Source organism: Camellia sinensis, chromosome 3, assembly GCF_055761805.1.
Source record: "Camellia sinensis isolate YWXY chromosome 3, ASM5576180v1, whole genome shotgun sequence".
Classification (NCBI taxonomy): domain Eukaryota; kingdom Viridiplantae; phylum Streptophyta; class Magnoliopsida; order Ericales; family Theaceae; genus Camellia; species Camellia sinensis.
In genome coordinates this window covers 147,927,316-147,942,371 of record NC_138963.1, presented here as the reverse complement: position 1 = coordinate 147,942,371, position 15,056 = coordinate 147,927,316, and the positions used below count along the sequence as shown (strand labels likewise).

Sequence of the window (15,056 nt, the reverse complement as noted above, 5' to 3'; positions counted from 1 at the left end):
TTTAAGTCACATCACCTCTTTAACACATCACTTCAAACCCAACCCAAATCCAACCCATATTTCATAAAAAGTCAAAAAATACACTTATTTAATCTTCTCAAACTTAACCTAACTTTTCTCTCTCATAAATTTTATTTTTAAAAATAACTTTTAATCCTTTTTTCAAAACACTCAAGTGATCTCAATTGTGACCTCAAACATTTATTACCAAAACTCATCACACAAAATAAAATCACACCGAAAAATGCTCTTTCTAGTTTATTCTCCTTACTTCGTACGTTTCTCAATTGGACAATACTCTATACTTCCCCATACTCGAAAACAGATACACTCGCATCGATAAACTTCCCCGTGACTAAACTCCACAAATCATATACTTCCACGTGGATAATCACCCATAAATACTGCGAGTATCATATATCTAAACATACTCGCGAAGTACGTATACGATTTTGGCCCATCGCATACGATGCAAACACTTTCTTCACTTCCATCCCATTCCACGTTTGTCTACTTCTCCCTCTTTTGATAGACTCCTACTCTCTCTCTCTCTCTCTCTCTCATAATACTCTGTTGCATTTCAGAGTGTGAATGCTTGCATCAATGGCGTCTAGGGTTTGGATCTGCTTGTTCTTGTTCGTTTTCTCTCAAATCGCTTCGTCATTTGCCTCTGAAAGCGACGAAGCACAATCGAAGGAGTTCGTTCTCACTCTTGATAACTCTAACTTCAATGATACTGTTGGCAAACACGACTTCGTCGTCGTCGAGTTCTACGCTCCATGGTAATTTTTCATTATTATTATTATTCAATTCTCTTCCTTTTTAATTCTTTGTTTTTCGTTATGCTTTTTTTTTTTTTTTTTTTTTTTTTTTTTTTTCTTTTGGTAGTTTAATTTAGTTGTTTGGTATATCAAGTGAATTCATACAATATACCTGTTGTGTTGATTGGCAGAGACTTTCATATTGAAATCTGAATTCGAACATGAGGCTTATACTTTGTATTCCTTCTTTCTATATGAAGGGGTAATTAATTAAGGATTCGATCTAAATATGGAACATAAATGTGAAACAGTCCGTGTTGGGTTGATTGGGCATATGATATTATCAATTTGAGACTACAAAATATTTGTAATTTACAGTCGGTGATTGGGAGATAAAATCAATTATCTCCTACCCAAACAAGTTAAAGAAGTGAAATGGAAAAGGGAGAGAAACCACATCTTGAAAATCACTTTTTGATTCTCTTCAAAAGTGGAGAGATTTAGGGAGAAAATGAATGAGGGTTGACAAACTGATGTGGCACCTATTAGTCAACTAGGTCCCATTTCACCTTCCAAAAATGTTTTATCACTGAATGACACATTCCTTTGTAAACAATCTTAGTAAAAAAATGTGTGGTTATATAGCATTTTCCAATTTCAAATATCAATCATATGTCATCCACATCAGTATCACAATAAAGAAGGGAAGTTAATAGGCACAAATTACAATGACATACATGGAAAGTAGTTGGGAATAAAATTGCAGGCCACCTTGCCAAATCCGCTAACTAGCATCACCTACTTGAGCATGCCTCTTTTAGCTTCTCTGCTTGAGCGCACACACCCACCCTTGTTTCAAATTGTTTTCAACTACAAGGTCTACGTGACTAAGTGTAGGTCATCCTTGGCTGATTTTGTGACATAAAAATCACACATGTTCTAAACTAATGCATTATTCTCATGCAGTTATTCCTGAGATTAGATCAGACCGGATCAGATCACACTTTGTATTGTCTCTGATGATCTTTATTCTTGAACACTTGGACACTTTCATACATCTAACTTGCACATCTAGCATTTGTTTGTCAACATACTAAATCCTAAATCCTGGAGCAACTTTTGCTTGATTTTCAGGTTCGTGTCACTTGGCATTGGTCATTCTTGATTGAAAAGAGGTCTTATGCTCTGTTATTTAATTGGTATGTGCTGTCAATTTTTTTTAGGTTAGTCTCCCTTCGTTACTGAGAACAAGTGTATGAGACAGTAGATGTCGGAGAAGAAAAGGCCACTAGCGTTTCCTCCCTAGTTTCTTTTCCCTACGCACAACACAGCTGTTGTGCAGTAGCCGACCCAACAGCCCCTGTTTCCTCTTTTCTTTCTCTCCCCGTACACCTTGTTTTTGTGTTCTGCAACATTGCTGGCTATGGTGAGAGGTCAGTTTTGTATTCTGTAACTCAAGCTTGTGTTAACAAACTTGAGCATAGAAACATTTGAAGCATGAGCTTTTACAAATAATACATTTGAACTTTCATTTTTATTCTTTACCCTTAAAAATCAATCAACTGTAACTAAATTAAATGGGTAAAATGGTTATCATGTTAGGATAATTTCATCATTTCAAAAAGTTTACACAACATCAAATATAGAGTTCACACCAACTTGGGTTCTCCTTTTATAGATAGATTAAATTAGATGATCTAATTTGAAGAGTCAAATCAGCTACCCTCTTGCCCTGAATTAGTGTAGGACTTAATAAATTCATTTGGATGATTACTTTTATGCCTTTTACATATTTGGCCAGGAATTGGAATCAGTGGGTCTTGGAGTTGTAGAGTGTTGCATGGTGATGTGCATGCATGTGCTTGTACTTTGAAAACATTTGTTGTGAATTATGAATGATTTCTTTTCTAGATGCAAATTGAGTTTGTCTTTTGGTCAAGTCCTAAGTAGTTCAGTGTCAATACACAAGTTTGCATTGTATGAGTTTCCTTGCTAACCACCTGCTTGTAGGCTTACTGAGTTAACTCTGTTTGCGTGTGTTTCTTCCTCCCCGTTGAAGATAAATGATACCTAGGAATGCACTTAAGCCCTTTGTACCTTAATAAACAGCTTATTATGTGCAGCTGTTCCTTGAACTTTATATCAAGATACTTGAATAACATAACATGCCGTCTACGTTTACTTCTCTGATTGCTATTAAAATGTCTATGTTTTCATGGATGTGATTACAATTACATTTTCATGTTGAATATTATGGAAAGTACTTTTCAACAAATTTACAGTTTATCTTGTTTTTATGCTTATTTTGTGTTCTGTAACAGGTGTGGCCATTGCAAAAAGCTTGCTCCGGAGGTAATGAAACTATCCAATTTCAGAGATTTAGCTAGAAATTTCATCAAGCTTTGGATTGTATTTTAGAGGATAATATAGGGGTATTAGGGATGATCTAAATAAGTAAAAATTTTGACTTTTTACGAAAAAACGTGAAATATGGGTTGTGTTTGAAGTGATGTAGTAGAGAGGTGATGTGACCCAAATAAGATAAACACCCCTATATATGCTGATACGGTATATCTATATTGATTTGCAGTATGAGAAAGCTGCATCTGCATTGAGCAGTCATGACCCTCCCATCATTCTAGCAAAAGTTGATGCTAATGAAGAAAAGAACAAAGGGCTTGCAGGTGAATTTGAGATTAAGGGTTTCCCCACACTTAAGATCTTGAGAAATGGAGGGAAGAATATTCAAGATTACAAAGGTCCTCGGGATGCTGAAGGTATTGTTGCTTATTTGAAGAAGCAAAGTGGTCCTGCATCTGGTGAAATAAAATCTGTGGAGGATGCTAGTGCTCTTATTGATGGCAGTAAGATTGTCGTTGTAAGTGCCTTATACTTTCTTGTTTTCTATTCCCATATATACCCCTATCATGATTTTGGAGATTAAAGGCATTTTACATTCTTACAGGTTGGGGTGTTCCCAGAATTTTCTGGAGAGAAGTATGAGAATTTCACAGCTGTAGCTGAAAAATTGCGGTCTGAATATGAGTTTGGTCACACTTTGGATGCAAAGCTCCTGCCACGTGGAGAATCATCAGTTACTGGGCCAGTAGTTAGGTTGTTCAAGCCATTTGATGAACTTCTTGTTGATTTCAAGGTATCAGACTATTGGTACATTTTTAACGTTATGATGCATTGTATAATTTTTATTGATTTTATCATAATCTCTCTACACACACACACACACACACACACACACACACACAACTACTCTATTCCTTACAGGAGGATACAATGTATCTAAATCATGTTGTATGCTTGCAGGATTTTGATACGGATGCTTTAGAGGAGTTTGTTGAAGAAGCTAGCACTCCTGTTGTGACTCTCTTTAACAAAGACCCTAGCAATCATCCCTTTGTTATTAAATTCTTCAACAGTCCCAATGCCAAGGTGAACAACTGAATCATACTTTTTCAGTCTGCCTAACAGAATTATATTTAGAAATACTTGACATTTCCACCACTTCACTGATGTTGGTTGGTTGTTGTAAAACTGAATATTATTTATCATGTTCTTTCTCTTCCAAATTTTGAACATGTTGCCTTGACTTTTACTTTTCCATCTCACTGAAAATTTGAATTTTGAACATGTTGAATTTTGTTATTTTGAATTTTAATAGCCTTTCTCTGGTTGTAAACTTGGCTCATAAATAGTTTCCTTTTCCTGCATCTGTCTTTTCATATCGTTCAAAGCAAAATGCCTGTATCAGTTGTTTTTACTTTGTTGCTTGCCTTCAAATTCAGGTTTTGGTAGAACAGTCATTATTTGGAAGTTTCCTGGTTTTGTGGATCATATGGTTGGTTATTTTATTGGAGACTACCATTTCTGGCATACCATTGTACCCATCTCGATATGACCTCATATTGCTTAGCATAATAGCATTTTGAGGATTATGCTCTGTTCTTTGACATGTTCCTTCTTGTAGACCTGCTTTAAAGAAGTATATCGCTTTTATTTTTGTTTATTTTTCGTTGTTAAATATATATTATTTTTTTCTAATGAAATTTTTTGGAATGGCTAGGCTATGTTGTTTCTGAATTTTAGCAGTGGGCTTGTTGATGCTTTTAAATCAAAATATCGTGATGTTGCTGAGCAATACAAAGGACAGGGCATAAGTTTTCTGCTGGGTGATGTTGAGGCTAGTCAAGGTGCATTCCAGGTTAGTATCTTTTGGTCTGTAGATTGCATAGTTATTTGATATATCTCATTGACTTGTTGATTATAACCGTCGGTTTCAATGAACAGTATTTTGGGCTCAAAGACGATCAGGTGCCTCTCATCGTCATACAAACCAATGATGGGTTGAAATATCTTAAACCGAATGTGGAGCCTGAACAAATTTCATCATGGGTGAAGGAATACAAGGTGGTGATTGCTGCTTTGAGAAATCGATGATTTGTTCAATAGCAATGATCTTTTAGAAATTTGTATTGGACAAATCGCTTTTCTTTGATAACTTTCTCTTCTTGAGTAATCTATTTCATATTTAATTTTTTTTTTTTTGGTTCTGTTAATGAAGGATCCCATCAAAAAATGATAAAGATTGTTTAGTTTTAAACTTTTAATATGTCCTTCCATCAGGAACTAACTATAGTAAATAATTACAGGAGGGCAATGTGCTTCCATACAGAAAGTCTGAACCCATACCTGAAGTTAACGATGAATCTGTTAAGGTGGTGGTTGCCGACAGCCTCCACGACATGGTTTTCAATTCCGGGAAAAATGGTGCGTATTAACAGTAATTTGTTCAGCATTTTATTTGTAACTTGGGATTAGTGTCTTATTTATTTATTTATTAATTTTTTTGTGTGGTCCTTATGTCAATTAGAATTGCAAGTCTTTTAGCTTGAGCTTTCTAAGTTTAGTTCAGGGCTCTTCCCATGCGATACGTTCAAGTGAAAAAAAAAAAAACAGAAAAAAATAACAGAACTTTCTTATTCTATGCCTTGGGTATGGATAATCTCTAAAGTTGTCATTTTTTTCCCTCCCCTAAAAACATGGCTTGAGGAACAATGCAATTCTTTTGTTGCCGATCACACACACACACACACACACACAAAAAAAAAAAGAAGAGAGAAAGAAAGAAAGAAAAGGAACAATGCCATAAAGAAACGGTGTTATTGTCTATGATGTATATACCAATTGATTTTGCATAATCAATTTGGATGTGGATGATGATTGGTTTGGAGTTCAGAAAACCAAGAAAAAAGTGATAGACATTCACATGATATTTTATTTATAATTGATATATCTGGTCATGTTTGTTCTGCAGTTCTGTTGGAATTTTATGCACCCTGGTGTGGTCACTGCAAAAAGTTGGCTCCAATATTGGATGAAGTTGCTGGTTCATTCCAAAGTGATGGTGATGTTATCATTGCAAAGATTGTAAGATTTATAACCCAAACTAGCTAAACAATTAACTTCTCGAAGGAATATATTGCTTTGTCAGTGTAGTTGTTTAATTTCTGCAAATAGTGTGCTCATATGCAGGGGTGGAGGGAGGGGGTCTTAAGGGAGGCCTTGGCCCCTCCTACATTTTGATAAATCCCACTTTTATATGTTTGTATTTTTTTAGAAATTTTTGTATCCCATATAATGCCCCCTCCCAAACTTAATTTGGCACCCCCAAAAATTTTAAAAATCTCACTTTTTATTGGAGTTGTTTTTCAAAATGTCTCATATAATGACCCTCCAAAAATTTATTTGGAGAATATAGTCTATTTGATTGTTGTGATTTATGACCCTCCAAAAATTTATTTGGATAATGTAGTCCATTTGATTGTTGTGAAATCACATTAAAAAAAATATTTCCTTAAATTTTGGTGTAGAGAATTGGTTTCTTATGTGGATTCCTATTTTATTTATATATTTTTTTAAATTTTGGTTCCGGCCCTGCTCGTATGTTCCAATATTAGGCATGAAGTAACTTCGATTTGACGCTGTACTGTTCATCAAAGGCTTCTAAATTTGAACAATAAAATTCTTTTGCATTTGCAATATTAAAATTAATTTTGCATGTTAACACTAGTTCAATTTGTTGTCTTATCTATGGTGATTGTTTTTTGAATTCTCATCTGTTAGTCTTCTGTCTGCTTGATATGTGTTTCTCCCATGTATCTGCTGTTACAATTTTTCTGCATTGGTTTGATTTTGACTTGCTGGCTTCATCTGTGTAAATGTTGATCCTTTATTTGATTGTTACTAATTTTATTCCTAAATTTAGCTCACAAAGAAGAGCAGGGGAGCATTGATGTATCTTATTTATAATGAGACTTCGTAGCTTTTATTTTATCTATTTGGGATTCATATGTTTTGAGTGGTCTCGTTCCAGTTGAAACTGTGATTCTATCCCAACGCGAATGTGGTTCTAACGAGATTCTTATTGTTTTGAACCATGGAATCGCAGTTCTAGAGCGGCAGCGTCACCCCCTTTAGGAGATTTATGCAATTATGTTCCTGAATCGCTTCCACTATTTTGTACTTTGTAGGATGCCACTGCAAATGATATCCCAGTTGATATGTTCGACGTGAAAGGTTATCCAACGTTGTACTTTAGGTCAGCAAGTGGAAATCTGTTGCAGTATGATGGGGATCGTACCAAAGAAGATATAATTGACTTTATTAAGAAGAATAAGGATAAAACTACCCAGCAAGATCAGCAAGATCAGCAAGATCTTCGAAAATCTGAGTTGTAATGAAGGTAATGTTTCTTCATTACAAATTTACAATTGTCTCATCATTTAAGGCAATGGTTTCAGATCGTAGTCTGATCTGATTTAATTATAAAATATTTTTATTTGCCCCATTTTTTTGGTGGAAATGGAAATCTTTGCCAGCTTAATTAAATAACTACACACCCAAAAATTTGTTAGTTGTGCAAATGATACATTCTGATAACATTATGAAGGTTAATTATTTAACAATACTGGTGTCTGCACCATCAGTAGTATATCTTGTGAACACTACTTTGGCAATTAATTATATTCTTTTGGGTTCTGTCTTCTGTTGTTATGGAGTTTTGCATAATAGAGTATCCATGGTCTGAGCTTGTGGAATAATTGATTTTATAAAAGGAACAAGGTTGCTGCTTGAGGTTTATTGTTTGTCTTTATGCTGACGATATATATTTTTGTATATTTCTGTTGATTAAATTCTGGGGAAAATAGAGTAATAGGAAACGGGACAAAATTTGTGAACATGAACACGATTTTTGTTTGGAAAGTGGTTCTTGAAAAGTTTTTAGTGAGAAAATATAGCGTCGCATTTTTATTTTCCTAGTTTGCCGATAAAGGCAAAAAAGGATTCATTTAGCTGACCCTGTGGGAGACAAGATTTGTTCGGTTTGGTTCTTTTGTGTTATTTTGTCTGCAGGGGGCAATCGTCATTTTCGCAGTTGCTAATTGACATGCATGCGTAGGGTTCCTTTGGATGGATGTGAATTTGAAATGCATGGGTTTGACATTAATCATTTATGGAGAATTACTCAAATTTAGATTTAATAGTTTACTTATAAATTTCAAAATTAAATTAAATTATTTTATCATGATGGATTTGAAATAACTATGTAAAAGTATTTATTTGAAATCATGCTTAAGATCCTTTTCTAGCTACAAAAATCCTACTACAAATCCTCACCTGTTATATTCTATAGTTTTTCTACCCACCTTTAGTATCAGTCAGAGGACAGGCAACTCTTGTTTTTTGTAGAAAGAGAGATATTTTATAATAATCTTTAGGCTTGGTTTGGATCATCGATTTGGGTTAGGGATTTGGAAAGGGAAAAAAAAAAAGGTAAGTGAAATGTGAATGAAATATAATTATATTTCACGCACCTTTCCTTTTTTTTTTTTTTCCTTTCTAAATCCTTACCCAAACCGAAAAAAATACTTCCTTTTTTTCAAATACTTCCTTACCCAAACTGAAATATAATTATATTTCCTTTTTTTTTTGTCCTTTTTTTTGCACGATTGCACATTTGTTCGTTGGTACCTTTAAAATAATACTTCTGACATAAACCTGAAGTGAGCTCTTCAAATTCACACACATTAAAGCTAAAATTTTGTGAGAGCCTCTATTATGTACAAATTTGCATTGTGTTACAAACTAAAAAAACTTTTGTCATTATTGTTTTCTTTAATTCCAGTTGATGCATTACGTATTCTTTAAGATGAAAGGTTCTCTTGTTATATGGTGAACCTTTTTGTGGACCAGTTTAAGATGTTCTAGCCGATGGACATTGACAATTGACAAACTTAGAAATTTATTGATATATCCTCATTTTGCAGGAAGAGCTTTCCCATCTGTAATGGAACATGCAGAGATGAGCATAGTTGGATACATGTTAGGCGGCAACTGTACTTTAAACTATGTTAGCGAGGAAGCACTGCATGATCTCCCTCCATGTGATATCCTCATATCCCTTTCTTATCCGCTTTTAATCAAAAAAATCCTCGACCCGTATAAAATGGGAGTTCTTTTCGCTTGTGTAGTTGCAGTAAATTTTAGTTTTGGGGATTGCATAGTTCAGAATGAAACAGTTTTTTGTTTTGTTTTGTTTTGTTTTGCTTTGCGCGCGCTTGTGCTACTATAGATTAAGAAAAGCATGTTTTGAGGTAGAGTATGTTTTAAGCACTTAAATTTTGTCGTATGGAAGTATTTATTTTTGCTTACAAGCTGCTTTTGAGTTCTGACACTTGAAGATCTTGGTAATGGTTTTTTTTTAATCCCTCCATTTCTCCCTCCCATTCTGGTTAGAGTCTTAGGCTGTGTTTGAATATTTAATTTGTGAAGAAAAAACAGTGAACTAGAAGTATTTTTTTTCCTTAATTCTTGTTCTTATTTTATTTTTGACAAATTGAAGGTGCAACACTGCAATGCGTGAAATTTTAGCGGTATAGAGTTAGATTTTTGTTCGCTTTTTTAATTTATTTTTAGTAATTTATTTTTATAAATATTTTAGTCTATTTGTTTTATTTTTTAAGGCACAAAGAAATTGATTAAAATATTAAAAAAATCATTAAAAATAAATGAAAATTTATCTAAAAATAGTTTTTGAAAAATCAAACTAATCTATATATATATATATATATATATTTTGTAATACAAAATCAAATTATTTATATTGTCAACTTTGTATTGATTTCTTATATATTAATATTCATAATAAATCTCATCAATTGAGAATTTTACTTTTACAAAAATGCTATGTTGCATTCTAATAATAATATTTACACACTTCTTGAAAACCTGAGAAGATGGTACGTTGCATTTCATTTTAGGAAAGTTTCTTTGTCTTTTTCAATAAAAAAACTAGACTACACAAAAGATGGTTATGATTTTTCCCTGACTAGAGTGAATTATGTCCTATAAGAATGTGTTTAGATCTAGAATTTATGAAACAAAATAAAAATAAAAACTTTAATTTATTCCTTGTCTCGTTCTTCAATCTGGGAAACAATAACGTTGTGTTTGGTTAGAAGATTTTGAGAGTGATTTGAAAAGGGAGAGAGAAAAGGTGTGTAAAATTAGGTATTATTTTCATTTTTCTTTTCAAATTTTTTCTCAAATCTCCCAATCAAACACAGAGTTGTTTTCTAGTTGAGAAAAGGATACATGATTACATCCCCTTCCCTTGATAGCATTTAGGGATGTGAAGATGAGTGCATGACTTTTCCTTTGTTTGGAAATTTATAATCACATGATATGTCTAGGGGAATTCATGATTGTCCATTTTAGAGACATTAACAAATATACTTGTCTTAAAAATTAAATGGTTTACATTCAAAACTATACTTACTATTTAATTTTTTCAATAATGGATAATATACATATGATTTTTAGAATTTTAGAAGCGGTGGCACACATGTTCGTATGATCATCTTGTTTCAAAAAAATAAAATTATAAATTGTAGGATTGAATTTAAAATCTGATAATTGAATGACTTTGAAAAAATCAGAAGTTGAGATTAAAAAAGAAAAACAGAAACTTAAATTTAGGGCATAAATGCCAATGTAATTGTTATATAGGTGTATCTCAAAAAGTGTGTTTGGGCATGGTAGGCTTATTTTGGGTTCAATTAGTACTCGTTCAGTTGAATATTGATGTAAAAAATTAATAAGATCGGACATCAAGTTATATGTTTGAATCAGTATTATAAAAAATAGATAACTATTTTTGAATTTTTTGTAAACAAATTTGATTCAAACTTATAACTACCAATGTCCAATCTCTTAATTTTTGGTATGAATATGCTATTCAACAAGTTCTAAAAAGTAAACGAGTTGAATCATTGAAGTTGGTCTTAATACGAGTCTACTAAGTCCAAACTCTCTCTCAAGCTAAATGGCTAACTTGAGAGAATCCAATCCCTTTTGGAACTCAAAAAATGAGACATAAACACTAACTTCAGCCTTCTCTTTATAATTTATTAAAAGCCGCATTGCACACGATGCATGCACAAATGATCATTTTGTTTTAGAAAATAAGATTATAAAATGTATAAACACCATCTTAAGTCTTCGCTTTATAATAGTATAAGGTCTCGTTTGGGAACAGACTAATTTAGTAACTTTTTGATTATTTGGCTAAAATATGAGCTAAAAAAAATTAGTATGTTTGGGATGATTTTTTGGTTTTTTACGAAAATATGTGCAAAAAGTAGAGAGAAAAAAGAATCTTTGACTTTTTTGTATGAGTTGTTCGTTTTTTGGCTTCTTTAGTAACTTTTTAACTTTTTGGCTAAACCGGCTAGTCCCCAAACGAGGCCTAAATAGATAGATTATTCAAATTATGGAAGGCTCATCAAACCAAAGTTGTAATTTTTTATTTTTTTAAAAAAAAATTATGCTTCATATTTTTCTTCTTCCTTTAATTCTCGTGGTAATGTATTGATAATTTTTTTGGATAGGGTAAGATATTGAAATTGAACTCATTAATTCCCTTCCATCATGCATTGAATTATTATTATTGCATCCATGTCATTTATCTCTATCTCTCACACACACAGCAGAGACAATGTCAATGCCTAAAGAGTAAGGGTAACGTCTCAGCTCGTACTCCGCAGGCAGCAACGGGGCACGTTCACATGCATGCCAAGTACTTTTGTGACCAAAATATTTATAAGAATTTATTTATACCAACCATCATCATTTATTGATATATACAATACAATCCCTGTATAGCCCCCACTAGTCTAGTCTCTTACATTGCACAATCATATCACTATTGCTTGTCACGAGCAAAACAATAGTAAATTTCTCATATATTTGTTATCCACATATAAGAGAATAATATCTTCTGTGTCAAACGTGATATCACTTTAGAAATTGACATCTACCAAACTATATACCAATTCAATCAAGAAAAATGCTACTATCCATGTCATTATTATTATAATTTTTTTTTTTTTTTAGGGGGTAAAGTTATGAATTTACAAAATTATAGCTTGCACTCTCAAAGTGAAAAATTATGAATTATTGTGATTATATTATGAACATTATAATATAAATGTTATGAATTTTTAAACAAAAAGAAAGATATATATATATATATATATATATGGGTTTATTACACTTTATTTCTAAATTATCGTCAAATTATCTATTTAGTCAATAAAGTATATAAATCAAAATCTATTTAGTTCTTAAATCATCAATTAAATCTATTAAATTTAAACTTATTTAGTCCCTAAAAAGATTACAAAAATAAAATATATGGCCCATACATATTATAAATTAGTAAAAAACCCTCTCCAATTAAGATATTATTACAGAAAAATGTTTTAATTTTTTTTTTGTGTCTTTAAAAGGTATTTTATTTCATTGTGTGCTTAAATTAATATTAGAGTATGAGTCTTACCAATAAATCATATGAATATTAGATATATTAAAGAAGTATAATTAGATAATTTAGATAATAATACTTCTCTACAAATAGTAATAGAACAAAAAATAATACATTAATTAAGTAATAAAAATAACTTAGAGAAAAACTTAAAAATAATCAATTAGAAATTATAAATGAAATCTGATATATAATACTAGATAAAGGCAAGTACGTATACATTATAGAAGATAAGCAAGAAAATACTATAGATAATTACCGTATCCTTATAAAGGAAATTCAATATATGGATTGCCGCCTACTTTTCAAAGACAAAATAAAAATTTAAGTTTTTTTTGAAATAAATTTTAACTAGATAGGACCTTTTACTAATTTATAATATTTATGGGCTTATATTTTATTTTTGTAATTCTTGTAAGGACTAAAATAAGTTTAAATTAAATACTTTAGGGACTTAATGGATTTAATTGATAGTTTAAAAACTAAATAAATTTTGATTTATATATTTTAGGATCTAATAGATACAATCAATAGTTTATGAACTAAATATATAATTTAACAATAGTTTAAGGGTATAATGTATAATAAACCCTTGTATATATATATATATATATATATATTTAAGTCTTTGAATGAGGATTTTTCTTTAAGGCAGCACTATTGAGAGCTTTTTGATGATTTATTTTATTTTATTTTTATATATATATTTTTTGTGCCTTTTCTTGGCATTTGGATATAAGTAGGGAATTTTTTTTCTTGCTGTATTTTCTTACAAATAAATTTATTGTACTATTATTATTATGCTTTTGATGAGGGTTTATTATTATTTTTATTTTAATTAAGAATTTAGAAATTTGAGAATTCAGTGAAAAGGCGGAGCCCGAAGACATCAAGCTCAATGGTCGGCTAGGATTTGGAAAAATAACCCCAAATTCTAGGAGCATTTAGACAATGTTTTTTTGCTAGGCCTTTGAATAAAAATGATTTTTTTTTGAAAAAAAAAATTACTATTAAGGGACTTTAGATAACGATAATTTTCATCAACCCTTACTATTAGGGACCCGTAGAGAAAAAAGAGTTTTTTCCCCTTATTTTTTGACTTTAGATAAGTAGGGGTTTCATTTTACCATGCCTTTTTGACAAAAAAATAAAATAAAATAAAATAAAATAACATAAAATTTGTTACTAATATTATTATTATGAATGATATTTTTTTGTTTCTTGTTTAAGCAAGCACGGACTAGTAAATGACTCAAAATTTTGCCCAATAACAACTTACATTCTGATTTTATTTTTATTATAAAAAAATATCATGATATATTCTCTTTCTCTCCTTTAATACATATAATTTTCTATCTTAATCATATATTTAACACATTAAATCATAAATTAACCTAAAAACTCTAATTTATTACTATAAAATTATCTTAATCTAATTTTAAATTTTTAACCCAATTTCTTATTTAATAACATTATAAATTAAACATATATATAATTAAACTACAAATTAACCTACACAACTTAATTTGTTACCACAAAATTAAATCATCAAATTAATTTAATCTAATTTTAACCCAATTTTCTATTAAAAACATTTTAAAATAAACACATGTATACCAAATTAAATCATAAATTAACCTAAATAACTTAATTTATGGCCATAAAATTAAATAATAAAAGTACCTTAACCTAATTTTTAATTTTTAACCCAATTTATTATTTAATAACCTTTTAAATTACATATGTACGTATATATATTTAACAAATCAAATCATAAATCAACTTAAATACCCTAATTTTTTACCAAAAAAATAATCTTAATATAGCTTTTAATTTTTAACATAATTTCTCATTTAATAACATTTTAAATTAAATTAAATTATATTGTTAATAGAAGAGAACATTTAGGGTTAGGGTTAAGGTTTGGTTAGGAATAATATTTAGGGTTATTTACACGAGGACCTCCTAACCTATTGAGAAGTATTATTTTATCCTCCAAATTATAAAAGCGTATAAATATATCCCTAAATTATAAAAACATACAAATTGGACCCCCGAATAGAGGGGGTGCTAATAGTTTAGGGATTCTATTGGTATATTCTTATAGTTTAGAGGGTAAAGTAATACTTGTTAATAGTGTAGGGGATCCATTTGGCATGTTTTTATAGTTTAGGGGCTAAAGTGATACTTGTCAATAGTGTAGGGGATCCATTTGTATGTTTTTATAGTTTAGAGGATCAAAGTGATATTTTTAAATAGTTTAGGGGTCTCCATGTAAATAACTCTAATATTTAATTTGGAGAAGCAAATGAAGATGATTCAATTTTTGACTTTAATTTGGGATATTTACATTGCTCACTCTCAATTTGAGAGAGTGTGGCACACCTTTGTTACTT

The 15,056-nt window shown here is 30.9% G+C and overlaps 1 protein-coding gene across 1 annotated transcript; it reads left to right on the top strand.

Moving 5' to 3' along the window:
* Positions 1 to 236: 236 nt before the first annotated feature.
* Positions 237 to 9,487, top strand: LOC114284057 (protein disulfide-isomerase). Its single transcript, XM_028226933.2, has 11 exons — positions 237 to 782; positions 3,083 to 3,113; positions 3,352 to 3,639; positions 3,727 to 3,915; positions 4,083 to 4,208; positions 4,840 to 4,977; positions 5,064 to 5,183; positions 5,426 to 5,543; positions 6,091 to 6,203; positions 7,307 to 7,518; positions 9,104 to 9,487. Exons 1-10 carry the CDS (start codon positions 592 to 594, stop codon positions 7,511 to 7,513), a joined length of 1,521 nt encoding a protein of 506 aa, XP_028082734.2. The 5' UTR covers positions 237 to 591; the 3' UTR covers positions 7,514 to 7,518; positions 9,104 to 9,487.
* Positions 9,488 to 15,056: the final 5,569 nt, after the last annotated feature.